The sequence below is a fragment of the Tachypleus tridentatus genome, chromosome 13 (genome assembly GCF_004210375.1).
Source record: "Tachypleus tridentatus isolate NWPU-2018 chromosome 13, ASM421037v1, whole genome shotgun sequence".
Lineage (NCBI taxonomy): Eukaryota > Metazoa > Arthropoda > Merostomata > Xiphosura > Limulidae > Tachypleus > Tachypleus tridentatus.
Genome location: NC_134837.1, coordinates 176,770,988 through 176,792,095, shown reverse-complemented (window position 1 = coordinate 176,792,095; position 21,108 = coordinate 176,770,988). Strand labels below are relative to the sequence as shown.

The 21,108-nt window shown below is 34.4% G+C and overlaps 1 protein-coding gene across 2 annotated transcripts in view; it reads left to right on the top strand.

Annotated features, from left to right (window-relative positions):
• LOC143237490 (uncharacterized) overlaps positions 1 to 14,079 on the top strand; it is a 38,973-nt gene extending 24,894 nt beyond the window's left edge. Inside the window, exons 2-6 of one of the 2 annotated variants that reach the window (XM_076476820.1) lie at positions 1,738 to 2,463; positions 2,761 to 4,515; positions 9,880 to 10,044; positions 11,158 to 11,285; positions 13,792 to 14,079. In XM_076476820.1, the coding sequence (XP_076332935.1) occupies positions 1,770 to 2,463; positions 2,761 to 4,515; positions 9,880 to 10,044; positions 11,158 to 11,285; positions 13,792 to 13,998 (2,949 nt within the window). In that variant the 5' untranslated portion in view covers positions 1,738 to 1,769 and the 3' untranslated portion in view covers positions 13,999 to 14,079. The remainder of the gene's footprint in view (positions 1 to 1,737; positions 2,464 to 2,760; positions 4,516 to 9,879; positions 10,045 to 11,157; positions 11,286 to 13,791) is intronic. The other variant, XM_076476821.1, reaches the window with a different exon arrangement.
• The last annotated feature ends 7,029 nt before the right edge of the window (positions 14,080 to 21,108 follow it).

Here is a 21,108-nt window from a genome sequence, read left to right as displayed (position 1 = left end):
TGGAGGGGTCCAGTAACATCTATAATATTTATATACATACTGGACTAAATATGTTAAGAGACGTAAACAGTTTCGCTGAGGCTCTTGTGGAACTCAAGACAGAATCAAGTAAATGCTACACTGATTTAGTCCTAGTTAAGTATGAGAGCGGTTTCCTGACATCCAGCCTGATGAGCAGAATAATCTGAGATAATTATAGCCCTGAATGGTTTATTTTAACGAGACGAGATACTAGTAATAATTATCACGCCTTTCTTTGGTGCTCTTAAACTAATTTCATTTAAATATATGTACCAATCGTGCACGTGCCTTGGTGTTCATTTTAACGCTGGGCACGCTCTCTTTACATCTTACCATGTTTTTTTGTTTTCATTATTATTTAAATACGGGTCCATCTACGTAATACAAAAACATTTCGTGAAGTGAAGGAAGTCGTTGAGAAAGTGACATCGAATACTATTATCAGGGTGAAGGTAATAATTGTGAATGATATTGGAAACATTAAATTAATGTTACAGTAGCGCCTCTAGTCTCGACTTCATAAACTAGATGAATGAGCCTCTTGGATTCTTTACGTATTTCCGTAAATTATTCCGATTATAAACGCCAACTTGCATATGAGTATTCAAAATATATTAAACTTTTATCTAAAAGAAACCCAAACTCGTGAAGTTCAAGAATATGAATAATTGGTTTGTTTTAAATTTCGCACAAAGCTACTCGAGGGCTATATGCGCTAACCGTCCCTAATTTAGCAGTGTAAGACAAAAGGGAAGACAGCTAGTCATCACCACCCACCGCCAATTCTTGGGTTACTCTTTCACTAATGAATAGTGGGATTGACCGTAACATTATAACGCTCCAACGGCGAACATGTTTGGTGTGACGGGGATTTGAACCCGCGACCCTCGGAATACGGGCCTAAAATGAATAAAAAAGAAACAAGATATATCCCTCCATCTTTTGTGGTGAGGAACTTAATGTTCTCCTGTTATCCGTTGTTAAGATCATCAATGAACATAACTTTCCTCTGGGTGATAAAGTTTATTGTATCCATTAAAATTTACAATTAAAATGTACGTGCAAAACAATATTATTATGTTTTAGTTATATAAAATAAACAATTTTTTTTCTTTAAATCTCATTTGAAATATATTTATAGCGTATTAATAAGTCTTTATATTTCCAAGATTGTTAGTGGATCTCGAAGCACAAAACATAAAAGAAAATGTGATTTATTTTGATTTTTTTTTTTGTATTTATAACTACAACCTTGTTCCATTGATTTTTTCGATAATAAAATATTTTCCTGGTTTGTTCTGATAATGACCAAGTTGCTTTCAGATGAAAAACAACAACTACGTTTACCTTTCTTTTGTCCTTGAAACCATCGTTTGCCACTACGTATTTATAGTAAACGATTTCTTTTTGATGGCTCTTCAGAAAAAGTCAGTGTTTCTTGCATTTCCAACCTATTGGATCTTTTGTAACTATTCTAATGGCGTACCAGCAAAACGAAAATATTTTGAAAGTCGAATCTCTTACGTCCCCTTTCAAACCTTTTTTATGTTACTTTCCCCTTTCCAATTATATCTAAGTACTAGAACACGACAAATCATTTGGTAACATCACAAATGGTGTTGACAAACGTTTCTTCTATTTTTATTCATTTTTTTATCAAATAAGCTACCTACCAATTCGATCCACAATATATTTTTAATACTGTATTTGTTACAGATCACACGCAATTAACTAATGTTCTTTTCGAAATGAGACAGCTCATCATCCTATTCGTTCTCCAAGGATTCGCTCATTTCGTCGCGGGATTATCTTTAGATGATTTCCGCTTGTTAAATCCTTCTCATGATCAGGGTACTTTTCGAACTGATCTAGAGACTGCAAAGAGACGCCGACGACAATTTGAAGATGGACCCGTTCCTCCGTATTATTTTGACATTCCTAACAAAGAGCTATCGGAAATAACTAGAGGAAAAGAACTGCCCTATTCTCAAATCCAGAAAAGTGGAGAAATTAACGAACCGGAAGATGTTTCGTTCGATTCATCCGTGATGGATAACAAAATTATGTGGGTCGCGAAGGAAATTGAGAAATATCTAGAGAGAGCAGATCAAAATGAAAAGTCTATCGATTATTACAACACGCCTTTCAGAATCAACGATGCTAATGAGAGACAAGACAACTACAATTCTTTTGACATGGGAATGGAGTTTCCAGATTTAAATAATCATATTGGTTCTGTTTACGACAGAAAATGGAAACGACTAGACCCACGTTTAAACGAATTTAAAAAACGAAACTTGGAATATGAGAGATATTTTCCCCCTTATTCCGAATACTATCCTGGGGAGAACTTACGTAAGTCCACAGATGTATTCAAATTGGACACGTTTCCGTCATCCAGAGATGATGAGTCCAAGTTTCTCGATATCAACGTAGACAATGGTAAGTTATATTTTTAACATAACTCTTAGCTATATCTCTAATGCAACTTGGCACGCTTATTTTATCATGTATTTAGAGGTTCGTTTAAGATAATAACAGTGAATAACCACAAGTTTCTATTTTCGTTTTCGTTATTTTCAATTGCGAATATTCAAAAAAGTAAAATCGTTAGATCTGATAAAGTTAGACTTACTATAGAACATAATTTTTTTCTTTAACTTCACGCCACTTCAGGCGAATCAAATGCTTTGAACGATATTGAAGAATTACCTCATTTTAAACATCGCTTCCCTCTAGATGGCTTAAAGATTCCAGATGAAGAGAGAAACACGAAGAATGACGAAGACAGATATTATCCTGCTTTCCAGATACAACAAGATTTGATTCCAAGGTTTCAAAGTAGCGTTTCAATAGACAACTATAGAGTTATGAATAAACCCATGCCACGAAAAAATAAAATGAGGTCAGAAGAATCGTCTAAATCTAATAAAAACCGAGTACCCTCATACGATTTTCAAAATTACTATAGAGATATGGCTATGCTAAGGAAGAAAAATAAGGAAATTGAAGACGTGCCGAATTTAAACAACAAACAACGAGTTCCATCAGATTTTGAATTAGCTGACCTCCAAGAACAGCATAGACTCATGGCTATGTCAAGAAAGAAGAAAACTAACATTGCTGACTCGCTAGATCTTTTGGGTGAGGAAAATATTTCATCTGATCTCCAAGATGGTCTTCAGGGTGACTACAGAAGCATGGTTTTGCCTCAATTGAAAAGCGCAGGAAACGTTGATTTTCCCGAGTTAAGGAAGTATAAAGACCTTTTCTTAGACACCAAGACAAGTAAACCCCAAGAGTATCATCAATTCCGAGATATGCCCGAAAAGGATATTATGTTATATGAAAGTAGTCCAAGTGTCTTAGAGAAAAGTAACTTTTTAAAGCCAGTCATGAATATCAGCGATATTTACCGACTTGGAATGATGACCCAAAATAAAAGGAAAACTGTGGAGATTCCTGAAAGCACAAATAAATTTACGGATGATTCTTTACCAAATCTTCAAGAACTAAAGACGCGAAGAACATTGAAAAATATCTTCCATGATCAACGCAGAATGCTTCAAGTTCCTGGTTTATATTCATTTGAGGGAAATTACGAAGAAGGAGATTTCTTAGGCAATGAAAACAAACTGCCAATTCTCTCTGAGGAACAACGTTTGGTTTTGAAAAAAAGAAAGGAGCATTTTCATGGTAACAACGATAATAAAGGAGAAAAAATGTTAGGAGAGCTCAAAAACATATTCAAGGATGGAGAAGAAAGAAATCGTGTTCAAAAGAGACAAGAAGGAGGTGAAGAAGAAGTTTTAGATAAATCAAGTAATAATGATGATATAGAAACACAAAACTTTTCAGATGAACAGAATAATTCTCAGGACAAACCTGGCGAAGACCTACCAGACTCCAATAAGGGGATGGATTTTGAAAAATGGCTCAGAAAGGAGTACATAAAAACGATGGCACAGGCACTCAATACGATGAAGAGAAAACGTAGTAAAGAGTTGGTCCCCATAGTTTCTCATGATTTGAAAGACAATTTTCGTAAGAGTATTAACGAAGAGACTTACAATGTACAAAACAGTAAAAACACACAGACTCCTAAAAGCTTCGAAGAATATAAACAGAGTGATCAGAAGCGGGTAAGTAAGGATGTGGAAGAAATCAGAGAAGATGAAGGTAACGGTCAAATAGAGGAAATGAACAAAATCGACAACCCAAAATCGACATTTCAATTTTCTCTCGCTGAGAATAAAATCAAAGACATTGAGGAAAGTATGTTGAACGAAGCCATAGACATGATACAGAGGAATACTGCTGAAGGAAGTAGGTCTGATCTAATGAAGGCCATTTATAGAATCAGAGCTGCTAAAGACCTGGATGAAATAGGACGTGCCTTAAATCACCTTGAAAGTACTTTGGGCCAGGTGAAAGAAGAGAATATTCCTGAAGAAAGCAATCCATCTATTCCATCATACTTCAGAATTCTGAGAGGTAAGGCATACTTTATTTTCAGATTAAGGTTGTATGCCATAGTAATCTGTTTGTTTGTATGTTTATGAATTTCGCGCAATGCTACACGAAAGCTATCTGCATTAGCCGTCCCTAATTTAGCAGTGTAAGACTATAGAGAGGGCAGCTAGTGATCCCTACCCACCACTAACTCTTGGGATACTCTTTTACCAACGAATAGTGGGATTGACCGTCACATTATAACGCCCCTATGATTAAAAGGGCGAGCATGTTTGGTGCGACGGGGATTCAAATCCGCGACTCTCGGATTACGAGTCGAACGCCTTAACAACCTGGCTACGCGGGGCTTCATAATAATCTATGCAATGGAATATAACCAAAATTATTTCACTTTATCCTGGTTTAATGCAACTCAACCAAGTGTTCTTTCCAATAATGATTCATTTTATCATCAAGGCGACAACTATAAATTATATATTAAGCAGTTTTTCAAGAGAAAAATCAGATCCTCAGTTATAACTCAGAAACGTGTTTTGGAATACATAATTATGTTAGCCAAAGAAATCACGACGATATTTCGCGCCATATTAACTTCTGAAAATAACAAAATAAAAGTAGTTATTTAGACCACACATATATAATTAATATTTAATGATGAACTTACTGAACTGAGTAATTAATTCAAAATACGATAACAACAACGTTTACATTATGCAAGTTCTGATTAATGGTTACGTTCAAAGTATTGAGTTATCATCATATAACTCTTACATGACGATGACTCGATATTATGAGTCAAAATGTTGTAATTATTAAGAAAGAAGAACTTGCCTAGCATAAAAGTTATTCTTATTGCATTTTAAATTAGTTGTAATTAGTTTTTATGGACGACTCAAAAGTAACAGACAGCAAACACAAAAATAACTTCTATAAATTAGTTACGTATTGACTTCAACTTGTGCTCTATCTACAGAGTATTCAATAACTGAGCTTTCGATTTTTATTGTGCACTGAATAATTGTTTTTATCGTAAGCAAGTTTTCGCTGAAAAACTACTAAAGCAGCTTCGCCTGTTTAAAAATTAAAATCACGCACTTATTTAATATCTGACAACTTCAAACTCAGAGGCAATTAGATGTCTGATACAATGTTTGATGGTTCATACATCGAAATACATGAGTGTGTATTTAATAGCGAGACGTAGTCATTGACGGAGTATTTCGGTTTAACACATTTGAGATACTTGAAGTAAATGTTATCTATTTTAAACAGTCTTTATCCAGCTGTTAGGCTAGATGTGACCCAATGGTTAGCATGCCTGGGTGCAAATTACAATGTTCGAACCACGATATACTCCTGACCACGCTTTCAGCTGTGAGAGCGTTATAAGTGTGATAGTTAAATGTCGCTATTTGGTTAAAAGCACCTGTACAGGTGGCACGTGATACTAATTATTAACCCTCCTTCTGATAAGTTGTACTATATTATAATGACCACACCAGCGCTTTAGGGGATTAGTCCATATCTCCTTATTTTATTCGATATCGTATCTTAATTAAAATTAAGCCAATCGTTATTTTATGAACGTAATATCGTTAACAGCGAGGGCAACTAATTGACGAAACAATGCATTTTAATCTTTATAGCATTGTAAAATTCTGATAACCTACTGAGAATATATTTAAAATACCATTGTGATGAGCAATCCAAACCATTCTTACTTGGGTGTACCCAACATGGACAGGCGGTTAGGATGCTCGTTTCGTAATATGAGGGTAGCGAGTTCGAATCCCTGTCACACCGAACATGATCACGCTTTCAGCCATGGGGTGTTATAATGTGATGGTCAGTCCCACTATTCCTTGGTAAAAGAATAGCCCAAGAGTTGGCGATTGGTGGTAATGATTAGCTGCCTTCCCTCCAGTCTTACACTGCTTAATTAGGGACGGCGAGCGCAGATAGCCCTTGTGTAGCTTTGCGCGAAATACAAAAATAAACAAAACAAAAAATAATTTACCCAGGCATTTACTAAATGCCTCTACACGCGTTTGGCATTTTCTTTATTTATGCAATATTGTGGTAAAACCTTGACTAAATACACATGTTATTTCACACCTGATTGCTTTTTAAGTTTATGTTTCATTATGTAATTAATTACATAATTATCTCATAATTGTTATTATCTCTTTCCAATTCTAGTTTATATAAATTACTTGTAAAAGTAATAGCTTTATTTTCAGAAATAATTTTATGTTTCACAAATCTGTTGCTTCTCTGTGTAAAACTGTCTTGGTGCAAATTATCTAAGTTTATTACGATTCCGGTCAGCGAGAAACCCACCCCTGGGGGCTACCGTGCACATTAAAAATAAGTATAAAAGTAAACGGGGAAAGTGTGCAAAAGGTGCGGAATGGTATAAAACAGTAGGAACAACTTTCAAAATTTGAAATCCTTTCAGGATGTGGAGAGTTAAGCGAAAGGGTTCGATTACCTGTTGCTCTCACTCCTCTTGCTTGTTCATGATTTCTCCACTGAACTAAAGCACCTTTCTTCTGTTGTAAATCCTGAAATGATTATCGATCAAGGGACTTGGTTTGCTTTGTTTTGAATTTCGCGCAAAGCTACACGAGGGCTTTCTGCGCTACCCGTCCCTGATTTAGAAGTGTAAGACAAGAGGGAAGGCAGCTAGTTATCACACTACCCACAGCCATATCTTTTACCAACAAATAGTGGGGTTGACCGTCACATAATATATAGCCCCGACGGCGAGCATGTTTAGTGTGACGGGGATTTAAACCTATGACCCTAAGATTACGACTCGAGTGCCTTAACCACCTGGCCATACTAGGCCCTCAAGGGACTTAGTAAGCATACGAGGGTTGTTCAAAAAATACGCGGACTGTTTGAATTGCGCGGCTTTAGTTGGTTCCAGGGGAATCCGCTTGCTGTCGCTAGGTTCGCACAGATCAGCTGATTACGACGCCATTTCCCAATTGCAGATATCTTCATTTGTGTATTAGCTACGCGGTTTTAAGTGAAGTGCGATTTTTTCGTTTGGCGGATTTCAGAATGAATGACCTGAAGGAGCAACGACTTGCTGTGAAATTTTGTGTTAAACTTGGAAAATCTGCGACTGAAACTTTTGCTATGCTTAACACGACTTACAGTGATGTTGCTATGAAGCGTACGGCATGTTTCAAGTGGCATGAACGTTTTAAGGATGGTCGACAGTCCACTGAAGATGATGAGCGTCCTGGACGTCCTTCCACGTCAACTGACGACCCACACGTCGACAAAACCAACACCCTGGTGCGGGCAAATCGACGTCTGACTGTCAGGGAGCTTGCTGAAGAGTGTGGGATATCAGTTGGATCTTGTTACGAGATTTTGACCGAAAAATTGAAAATGCACCGCGTTGCTGCGAAATTTGTGCCTCAGAACTCCTGAGTTTTTGGCCAAACACTCGATCACTGTTCTTCCCCACCCCCCCTACTCACCTGACCTTGCTCCTTGCGATTTTTTATTGTTCCCCAAACTCAAAAGACCCTTGAAAGGAAGAAGATTTGAGACGATTCCCGAGATTAAGGCAAATGCGACGAAGGAGCTGGAAGACATTACAAAAGAAACGTACCAGAACTGTTTCAACAAGTAGAAACACCGTTGGGATAAGTGTGCGCGTTGGGGAGGAGAGTACTTTGAAGGGGTCCCAGACCTGTAACTTCTAAATAAAGCACATTTTGTTTTATGACGTCAGTCCGCGTATATTTTGAACAGTTTGTTTGTTTGTTTTTGGAATTTCGCACAAAGCTACTCGAGGGCTATCTGTGCTAGCTGTCCCTAATTTACCAGTGTAAGACTAGAGGGAAGGCAGCTAGTCATCACCACCCACCGCCAACTCTTGGGCTACTCTTTTACCAACGAAAATTGGGATTGACCATCACATTATAACGCCCACACGGCTGGGAGGGCCACCATGTTTGGCGCGACTCGGGCGCGAACCCGCGACCCTCAGATTACGAAGCGCACGCCTTTACGCGCTAGGCCATGCCAGGCCTTTTTTGAACAGACCTCGTACATTAAGAAACCGCGAGAACCGCTGTATTAGTTAAAAGACCAAAATTAATGACGTTTCTCTCCAGTTTATTCTTATCATCCATTCGTTTTAGATCTTCAAGCAATCCCTGCAACATTTCTGGAACAGATAGACACATTAATCCGTGAAGATAGACACACTGACTTTATAGCTCGATTACGCACAATACGACACATTTATAAAGCTTTCAATGCTAGGCTTAACTAGTTGTTTTTTTTTCCTTTGATACCATACTTGGAAAATCATTGAGTGAGATCTGTTCAATGTTCCAGATTAATTTTCAATTTGTCTAGATTGATCAGTACACTCCTGGAAGAACCTGTTCCACCATTAGAGGACAATTCATAATATGAGCGACATCTATCCATCAATAACCCTCTCTCGATTAGCTGATCTTCTGGTAATCCTTCTCTTTTTTACAGGCGTTTGGATCTGTTGTACTACTGCAGTCTGATTTGAGAGGATAACATGTTAATGTTTTGCTGTACTTATATAGTTGAAGAGCCACAATGTAAACATGTTTCACAACTTTTTACATTTATGTTCTTCACACTGTCCTGGAAACTTCGGTCAAACTTGCTCCGCTCAAGAATGAAAAAAAAAGACCGATTTTAAAAAACGCTTAATTTTTTTTATATATGTCAGTGTTATCAAGTTTTTATTGTATTTGTTGCACGCAAGAAATTATGAAATTTTATTTTATTTTTCTACCGGCGAAAAAAAAACTGGCTTTGGGTGGGTTTCTTGACTGATAACGCTTTCTAGACAGCACAGAAGTAAAAAGTAATACACTTTAAACAATGATCAGATTAGATTTATGCTGATACCCCAATGAATGAAAGGTGAGTTTATGAATTTGCAACGCAAAAACCGAGAGTTCGATTCCTGCTATGGACAGAGCGCAGATAGCCAATTGTGTTGCTGTTGCTTCACACTAAAAACAAACAAAAGCTTTATGCTATTTACTTACGCCAATAGTCAGCTTTTAGTAGATGTCAAACTTGTGTGCAAACGTCCAGTAAAAACCTACGCACATTGTAAAATATACAGTAAATCACCCCAATTCTTTACTTGCCAAAGATCCCCCGCTAGTACCGCGGTAAGTCTACGGATTTACAATACTATAACCACAGGTTCGATTCCCCTCTGTTGGCTCAGCGGGTAGCCGATGTGGCTTTGTTATAAGAAAACACACACACACACACACACACACACACAGTTGCCAAGAAATTACTATTTCTTTAAAATACATACAAATACGCAAAGGAAAAAATAACAAAATTTTAAAACAGATAAATCAGACAACGGAGAAATACAAAATCCGGAAGAAGAAGAAGATATAGAAAGTGCAGAAAAACGAAATGAAGAAGACGTAGACTTACATCCTGATTCAAACAAAAGTTTCTTCCAAAGCCTTGCTGATAGTGAAACAACATCATCAGATGAACACAATAAAGGTAAGAAGAGCTTATAACTAACCTTTCGTTTTTCATTCTTAAATGTTATAGTACACTTTTGACTTTTCACATAATCCTTACTCAATTGTCAGCTTAGAATCAAAACAAATAACATTATCTGAAAACTAAGTTTTGAAAGAAGAACAGTGTGTGTTGGGGAAAGATGGCGAATCTGTACTTTTGAGAAGGATTAATAACACCAACACAATCTGTACTAACGTGTTGCAGTGAATTAAAATTAAACATCTTTTTTATTAAATCGTCTAAAGTAGTAGTAAAAGTTAAAATTATGATATAAAATAAATGATATTTAAAATTTTTGATGACGAGAAACCTACTGGAAATAAAAATGTATCTCAGAACGACTAGTATGGGTATTAACACTTTTATTGATAAGCAGAGAACAACGTTTCGACCTTCCTCGGTCATCTTCAGGTTAACAAAATAATGAAGATGACCTAGGAAGGTCAAAACGTTGTCCTCTGCTTATCAATAAAAGTATTAATACCCATACCAGCCGTTCTGGTTTGGTTTGTTATGAATTTTGCTCAAAGTTATACGAGGGCTATCTGTGCTAGCCGTTCCTAATTTTGCAGTGTATTTGACTAGAGGAAAAGCAGTTAGTCATCATCACCTACCGCCAACTCTTGGGCTACTCTTTTACCAACGAATAATCGGATTGCCACATTATAACGCTCCCACGGCTGAAAGGGCGAGTATGTTTGGTGGTATAGGGATTCGAACCCACGACCCTCGGATTACGAGTCGAGCGCCCTAACCACCTGGCCATGCCAAGCTGAACAAAGAAAAAAATCATCCACTAACCGTATATTAGCAGAGATACATGAATGACTTGGATTCTTTTTCTTTGATTTTCTTTTTTTTCCAATGGATATAATTAATCGAGTAACGAAATAAATTATCCAGTAATTGAAGATCTATCGACTACTTTGTAATCGTAGAGCATTTTGATAAACAAAAACTAAGAAAAGAAACATTGTTATTAGAAAGAATATTACTCTGTAAGCTAAATATTTGAAGGTATGGTATCTTTTATATTTAACACTTAAATTACTTTGATTAATATATTTACAAAAATGTTTATATTTGCAGATGACCAATGTCCTCCTCTAAATCTGCTAACCAGTGGTTGCTCTTTCTTTGAAGATGTCCTTCCGATAATCCCTATTGGTCGATCATTGGAACATGCATGTAGTTGGCACGAAATATGTTATAAATGTGTGAGTACTTGTCATTTTTCAAGAAACTTAAACAGGATTAATATGAGAATCATTGCTGAAAGTCATAGATTGTGCAATCTCCAACCACATTCAACTTAACAAACATATTCTTCAAAAATATTTCTTGGCCCTGCATGAGCAGGTGAGTTAAGGCGTTCGACTCATAATCCGAGGGTTGCGGGTTCGAATCCCCGTTGCACCAAACATGCTCGCCCTTTCAGCCGTGGGGGCGCTATAATATGACGGTCAATCCCACTATTCGTTGGTCAAAGAGTAGCCCAAGACTTGGCGGTAGGTGGTAATGACTAGCTGCCTTCCCTCTAGTCTTACACTGCAAAATTAAGGATGGCTAGCGTAGATGGCCTGGTGTAGCTTTTACGCAAAATTCAACAAAATTTTTCTTTGCACTTTTTTCCTTCCGCTCTTAGTTTTAATTAAAAACAATAGTGGGAAGGCTAGGACAATGTGCGTTTTGCTTGCTTTAAAAATATTTTAAAGGTGGCTTTCATAGATCGAGCTGTATCATCTATAGCTTATTAAATATCTTATGAGAGCTGACTCGTTTAAATAAACATTTGTACGAACGAGCAGCGTTTAACGAAATAGTTGAAAAATACATATACAATATAAAACTTGCTTTTTGCACTTGATTTCAACGAAACATTAAACAGGGCCACAATGAACAGTATCAATGTAGTATCCTTGATTTAACTTTTTCATTAAATTTTAATAAATAATAATAAATGAAATAATTTTTAAATTTAAATTTCTCACTCACTTTTGTCCATTATTTTTTCTCAAAATATTAAATTTTTGGGCATGCCCAGGCTATGACTACGGTTAAAACTAAGCATTATAATTTGATTAATTATAATTCTGAAATATTAAATTACAAATATTTTATAACGCAAATTAAAATCTGTACTTTATTGTATGAAATATTTGGTGATTTTATCCTACTGTAAAGGCCTAATAATCGTTACTTTATTTAACTAAAAGTACCATTATTAATTAGCAAATTGCAAAGTATTCCTTTTTCCGCTCGTGCGTTTTCATGGGCTGTAACGAAAAGTACGTCTAACAGTGTTTGTTTACTTACTTCCCAAAGTTGTTGTAACATGTTCTATCGATGGGCGGATTATACTGGTTTAAAAAAAAAAAGGTAAAAATATAACGACAAGTCCAGTTCACCTAAGTATAATGAATTTGTTGTTTTCTTCAATACCATTAACTACACGCTTCATTCACTTTCTCAAAAGTCGTCGGCCAATTTCAGAAACAACGTTTTAATGGAAGTTACGAAACTAATTTTTACCAACACCTAACTTATAAGTTATAAAATAAACTTACAGAATTTCTTTGCTAACACTAATACAAGTTATTAGCTTTCACTATTAACACCGAACTGAATCACCTACTGAATACCCAATAACTTATTAACTCACAGCCGCTACTCATTAACATGTAAGTTATTTTGATTTCTGTCGTACTTTTCTTTTTTCGCACATCTTCATCTTAATATCTTACTTCCTCTAGGAAACACCTAAATTACAATATTGAAAATATATGATACAGCAATATATTTTTCCTATTTACTCTATGTCGATCAGAATAAATAATTTTTAATTTGCAAAATTAACGTCTTCAGCCTCTAAACACGGAAGTTTTGTTTGTATTCATTAGAAGAACGAATAAAAGTTACAGCATAAGTTTAAACAATCTAAAATATTTCCTACTTTGGCTAGTGTTAGTGAATTGGCAAAACTTTTAATTCTTTTATTACTTTATTAGTTACTTCCACGCTGTATTAATTAGTTTATTTTTTACTATGAAAGATGTTGTTTTCTTCCTTTCAATATTATAAGTAGGTGTAACAACATTTAAATCAGATTTCGCCAAACGACAATTAATAAAAGAGGGACACTCAATAAAGCTGTTAGCTGTAGTAAAGTTTTCAGAGAAACTTAAATTCAATCACTACTTTTACGACAGCAAAATCTAGAGTGTCTAGACTGTTTCAAGATTAAAATTCGTGCTTTACCTAGTAACGTAAAAATATACAATATTAAAAAACATTACTTAAAAAGTGCATTATTTCGATTATGAGTGATTTATAGCAATTTGTTAAAATAATAAAATAAAAAAAATACGTAAGTGCATTTCTCCAAGTTGTTTTGCAAGATAAATCATTTCTTTTTTCTGTTATAACTCGCTGAGAAATCAACTGACATTTCCTGTAGTTTCGTAAACTCTTCTTCCCGTTGTTTAGCATTGTAGTTTTGGATACAACTTTAGGTCGTAAATTCTTGTTTACATTTCTCAGTTATATAGCAGCCGAAATACACATTTGTGAATAACAATTCAAATGTTTGTAATTGACAGGCGATCCCCCCAACTTTCTCTTATGTTCTTAAATTTTCACCATGTATTCGACAGTTTGGCTTTGTAAAAGATGCTACATGTATTTTTAGAAAACTCAGTTATAAACTAATTACCTTTGTTGTAGGGAGCAGCCTTCGGTCTCAGTTCCGACTATTGTAACGCAGGATTCTTGAAGGAAAGCGCCACTCTGTGTCAAGACGATGTACCATGCAACACTTTAGCTCGTATTATGCTGGTGTCTTTGGGGCAACAACGAGTGTTTTTCAAAAGAATTGTTCCCGCTATTTGTCACAAAGAAAGCTGCATCGAAGACTTCCTGCTTACAACTTAAATGTCATCAGCCAAGCCTTTAAAAACAACAACTGGATATTTCCTTGTTTAAATATTTACTCATTGCGTCAGTAAATATATGTTTTCAAAAGTAATGGTGTTCGTATAATTTTTGCAATCTGTCACTTTTTAAAAAATGTGCTTTTTGAAAGTTACTTGCTTATAAGCGTGCAGTGTAATGTTTTTCATCAGTGGTCTCGTTCAACAACAAAATTGTTGTTATTTTAATATGTTAAAGACAAAGTGAAAAATATAGTTTGTATTTAAAGAAACATTTATTAATATACACACGAATATGAAAAATGTGGTGAGGGAACATGCTGGCCTGTTGAACAATAATAAAAAAAGCAGCTTAGTAACATATTTATTTATTTTTTACAAGGAAGTTACTTGAACTTTTAGACAAATTCTCAGCTATTACATCACATGCTTCGAATAAAGCTGAAAAATAATTTGATAGGCGTAAAAATTCAGTTTTTGTTCATAATAACATAATTCAAAGTGCAGACATACCTTGCAGTCATCCAGTTCATAAAATAAAAACAATTATTCTAAATTAAAACCATTTGGATTTAACACACTATTTTGTTCAATGTTTCGCTTTGTGCAACAGGATATTGCTTTACAGACTAGATTATTGAATATATTATTGATTCACCTATACCAAAAATTAGTTTCATGATGTAGTAATAAACAAATAAAACACACAGAGAGATTAATAATGAACTCAAATTATTTTTATAAGCGGTGTAATACAAAATTACATACGGAATTTGGAAATATAAATAAAATATTTATGAAACGAAAAGTAATAGTTAAAAACCTAAACGTGTCGAAATCATTGTTTTGAATAGAAAGGTACAAAAGTTTAAAACAAAAGCGCAATATTGCGATAATTTCTGTGTTAATATAGTTATAGTTTTGACGTTCAATGTACTGTAACTACAGTTTTACAAGAAGCTTAGCCTTGTCGTGAATCTGATGTCAAGTGTCAGGTGAAAATTATCGACTTGTTAGTGTGGTAAAATAACAAGATGTGTTTCTGTACTGAAAACAAACAAATAAGGTAACTGGTAATAAAAAGAAAATGCTGAACTATTCAAAACTGAATTTTATTTTGGTTTATTTCCTTGACTGGTTTGAGTCGTTAACAGAACTAAGCTTTTGTTCCGATACGTTGAAACAAAGTAACCACAACAAGAAAGAGATTATTTGCTGATTTTGTGACAGTCTCGGTGTGAAAATTATCTCTAGTTTCACTTTTCTGACATTGCACGTGGCCATTTTGAAGTGTAATTTTTGTTGCATAGCACATGACATGTTTAACCTGTTCAGTGCCGTACACGAGATAACTCGTCCAAGCCGATCGGTAACACAGTGCCACAGACGAGCTAATTCGTTCTCAATAATACTTAACTTTAACACTAGATTTCAGCACCATACATGCATTTAACCTATTTACAAATTGTTTCACTTTCGATCCAAAATGGCGTCACGAAAAAGTTACAAAATGAACAAGCATTAGAGTTGTATTGTAACAGCTGAAATACTTGGCAGTCAACAGGTTAAAGCGTTCGTCTCTGTGATATTGAAATAAATCGCACACAGTTAAATCTTGTTTTTATGACGTAAAATAAATTCCATTCAAACCACAAAATATGTTTTACTGTTAAATCAACTCGTGAGAAATAAACCAATATAAGATGAAATCATAGGATGGGTGTGGTTTAGTGGTCAGCTTGTTCAGACTGTGAATCTTGAGCTCACGGTTTGCTTTTATTCGTCGCAACATCATGTTTACTCTGTAAGTTGAACAGCATACTGTTCCGGTTTAAGATGAAAACAAAAACTTTTCTCGATTTCGAAGCTGGTTGTATAATATTACATGAATGTCCTTTAAAATGAAAAATTTGGCGTAAAAGGAAATATTGTGTGTGTAACAAGTGTTTTTTACACTTGTATCCAAGTAAATGGGATCTGTTTAGATTTTCATTCATACAATATATTGAGTTCAATATAAAATTGCAAAGATCGTTGAAATAATATTTTAAATATTTTTAAAGTATATATAACACATCAAGGGTTACAAAGCATGATAACTGACAACACTAAAATGTTGTAACAACTAGGATAAGACAGTGACTACTAAAAATAAAAAAAATGTTACATCTCAGGTATGACAATATACACTGATAGTAATCCAAAAACATTACAACTGATGTATTACAACAGACAATAACAGTAATAAAACGACGTAACAAATGAGGTATTACAACAGACAATAACAATAATCAAACGACGTTGCAACTGAGGTACCTCAATTTATTAGTCAGTTTATTAACAGACAATAACAATAATCAAACGAGTTACAACTGATGTATTACAACAGACAATAACAATAATAAAACGACGTCACAACTGATGTTTCACAACAGATAATAACAATAATCTAACGACGTTATAACTGAGGTATTACAACAGACAGTAACAATAATCAAACGACGTTACAACTGAGGTATTACAACAGACAATAACAATAATCAAACGACGTTACAACTGAGGTATTACAACAGACAATAACAATAATCAAACGACGTTACAACTGAGGTACTAACAGACAATAACAATAATAAAACGACGTAACAAATGATGTATTACAACAGGCAATAACAATAATAAAACGAGGTTACAACTGAGGTACTGCAGCAGACAATAACAATAAGTAAACGACGTTACAACTGAAGTATCACAACAGACAATAACAGTAATCAAACGACGTTACAACTGAAGTATTAAAACAGATAATAACAATAATCAAACGACGTTACAACTGATGTTTTACAACAGATAATAACAATAATCTAACGATGTTACAACTGAGGTATTACAACAGACAATAACAATAATCAAACGACGTTACAACTGATGTATTACAACAGATAATAACAATAATAAAACGACGTTACAACTGATGTATTACAACAGACAATAACAATAATAAAACGACGTAACAAATGATGTATTACAACAGGCAATAACAATAATAAAACGACGTTACAACTGAGGTATTACAACAGACAATAACAATAATCAAATGACGTTACAACTGAAGTATTACAACAGACAATAACAATAATAAAACGACGTAACAAATGAGGTATTACAACAGACAATAACAATAATAAAACGACGTTACAACTGACAATTGGTAATTTGGATTCCTTTGAAAACATCATTAAACATACAATTATCATCACTACAGACCTTTTATTAAAAGCTTCTGGTTATTATGATGACCTAGATCAAACGTTTGTTTCAAAAACACATTAATTTTAGTTCATTCTATGAATCAACAGTTTCACATACAATATCAGATAAGAAATGGATATATTACTATTTATGTTTTTAATTACATTCTGAAAGCACAAAAACGTTTTGTTTTACTCGAGCTTGGTGGATCTCAGACAAAGTTTAGTTGTTGATCCTGTAAAACAATTATTCAGGAAAATAAGAAAGGAAATGCTTTTATTGAAACCAAATCTTTGATCATTGTTATTTATGTTACATTTCACGCTGATCTATGTTTTGAGTCATAGAAAGTCAGCTCAACTATAGTCCATGCGGACAAAATTCTCACACGAATGTAACAAGGTGACTACGTGACAAACCATATCTAATTTGATATCTGTAGGATTTATTTTCGTGTGAAATTTCGCACAAAGCTATTCTAGAACTATTTGCACTAGCCGTCTATAATTTAGAAGTGAGAGACAAAAAAGAAGACTGCTAGTTAGCACAAACGATGTAGTGGGATTGACCGTAATATTGGAACGACTCCACAGTGGAAATATTGAGCATATCCAGTGAAAGGATTCGAAGCCTGCACGTTGTGAAAGGATCATCCTCAACACCAGGCCGTGCCAGGCCGTTCTTTTTTACGGATACAGATTAATGTATTTTTCTTCGTCTAATCATACATCAGTTAAGCTTGACAGTAAAGAAGAACAGGAACGTAAATATTTATATGAAGCATTTGTTAAGCATTTCGGAATCTTCAAAATTTCATCTTCAGTAATCTCAAGGCACTAAATAAACACAACGGGCCCAGCATGGCCAGGTGGTTAAGGTACTCGACTCGTAATCCCAAAGCTACACGAGGGGTATCTGTGCTAGCCATCCCTAATTTTGCAGTGTAAGACTAGAGGGAAGGCAGCTAGTCATTACCACCCACTGCCAACTCTTGGACTTTGGGCTTAACAGCAACAACCTTATGTATTGAAAATAATCAAGGCTCTATTTGTAGCAATTTTATTTTTATGTTAATAAATAAACAAATATATTACATTTTCAGCATGGAAATTCATTCAGTCAAAATATTTATAGCTCTTAGTATTTTGACGTTGATTATGAGGGCTTAAAACACTAAAACCCGAAGTCCAATCTCTCCGATTGGCACAATGTTAATATTCTTTTATAGAATAATAAATACAGAGACGATAGCATATACTTTAACACTATTTAACAACTGGAACTGCCAGTGGCACAGCAGCATGTCTGCAGACTTACGCTGCTGGAAACTGGGGTTTGATAGTCATGGTGGGCAAGGCACTGATGACTCATTATGTGGCTTTGTGTTTAACCACAAACAATCAACATACGGAATTATGGAATGATATTGATTGAATACGTAAACTAAGATTTGGGGGGTCACAGCTAACTAATAAATGATCCAGAGAATAGGTTTATAAATGTCTTCTTAATTTTTTTCTTACATTTTCACAAGGAAAAATCTGTTACATGTGTATAACTGCAGTAGATCTCTGAGGGATAATGTTATCTTGAAATAAGTAGAAATAACCATATTGATTCATATCATATTTACAGACTCGATGAAAATCATTATTTATTCACATAGTGGTTCTACACATTTTGTGGATTTTTTTTCTTTACAGAATGATAGAATTAAGTACAATTAATCTAAATAAAGAACATTAATCTAAATATAAGAAATGTAAAACTGTAAAGGAAGTATAATTTCTAAAATGTTTACATATCAATTTTTGCCAAATTCAGTTGAAATATAAACTCTAATAAAGATGTATTTTAGAGTAGGTTTAAAATAAAAGCACTCATGCAATAACGTTAAAAAATAACAGTTCTATATTTTGTGTGTCCAATAGATTACCCAACCGTATTTAAACAAATATATTGTGGAAGCAGCTAGTGTTACATTTTCAGGCGAAGATTCTTTTGAATTATTTTGCGTACTATTTTTTGGGACACGTGGATGGTGTTTACCACTAATTGTTGTTTTCATAAATTATCATATATTATAAAACGTCGTACCTTGCTTACCACTGCTGGGCTACGACTTGTTGCAGGTCTCTTTATGGATGGTTCTGGTACCCCAGTTTGATACATATCATTTTGTTTTCCAATACGATTAAAACAAGGTATATTCCCATTTTGGAAATTTTGAATCCCTGATCTGAACAATTTGAAGATATAGCTCTGATAAATTACCTCCCGTCACGATTTCATTTTGACTTTATATGGTTGTCACGTGAACTAGTGATTTGCATATTCAAAATCGTTTTATTAGAAAGCATTCAATTCTCTGTATTTTTAAGTTTCACAAATGAACACACCATTAAGACAAAATGTAATTTATCTCAATGGGACAGTTGTAAGTTTACGGATTATAACGCTAAAATATGGAGTTTAATTTCTCGTGGTGAACACAGCAGTTATCTTAGAATGACTTTGCTCTAAAACAAACAAGTAAACTATAATAAACTGTTAAGAGTTAGTTTGATTGTAATTGTCTGGTGCATTTATCAACTTCCTTTTAGCTAAAAACCGGGTTTCGATACCCGTGGTGGGTAGAGCACAGATAGTCTATTGAGTAGCTTTGAGCTTAATTCAATTATTAATTAAATTCAATAAACATCAACAACAATAATCCTTTCAGCTTATCAGACAGGTGGTAGCGCTACCTGTACAGGGATGGCTCGGATTGTTCATATAAATGGTACTTTAAATACCTTCTCAATAGATCATCATAATGTTACAATACTATATACTATTTCCTTGTGTACCGATTATGTGTGATGACTGACTCACAGATTTTGGTAATGTCTGTAAATATCATAGCAGAAGGTTTGAATCTCTTGTTGTTCTTTCTTCTGTTTCCTTTTTATCACATGATAACCGAAAAACCAAAACAATGGTGTCAACCAGTTTCAATGAAAGTACACAGTTTTAAACGAAGTATCCACTTTTATAAATATTATTAATAACGAGTAATAATTAAATTAATAATTCTATTATAAACGATGTTATCATCACCCCTTGAAGTTAGCGTTTTTTCAGAGACCTAATGTTTCTTTGAAAAGCTTAAGTATAGGGTGACACAGGAACTACCAGCTAGTAACAAATAATAAAACAGTACAAACTTCTCATGTCTGTTGAAACACAGGGGTTCGATTCCCCTCGGTGGGCTGAGCAGATAGCCCTTTGTGGCTTTGCTATAAGAAAAACACAAACACAAACACTCTGTTGAAACAATGCATTAAAAACAAACAAAGGAGATAAATGTAGGAATGGCTAATATCAATCTTTCAAAAACAATGTAAACAAGATAGTAGGAATGACATTCCAATATTTTATATTAATATTACATTTAACTCGAAACAAAGTAAAAACGCATTTAGGAAAGATACATTTAAGGTTATCGAATAAAAGTTTAAACATTATAGGCATTTCAGAGTGTGCTGCCATCTAACGATAAAAATATTCATATATTTCAGAATAAAGAGGTTAATGATACTTAAGATATATTGGAAAAACCAACCGCCATCTAGTAACTAAGACTAACGAACACATGCGAATTTCCATGAAAACAAAAATAAGTTGTGTGACCCCGTGTTTCTTCTATATATCAACGTAGTGAAGAAAGAAGACACGAGTCTATCAAATTTCAACATTCTTTACAAAGTTAACACTGTAAACTTTTATGTTTTCCGTGTTACTGTGAAAACATAATACAAATGTTTTATAATACATTTAAAATAAATAATGTATTTATTTCTCGTGGTGAAATAAATAAAGA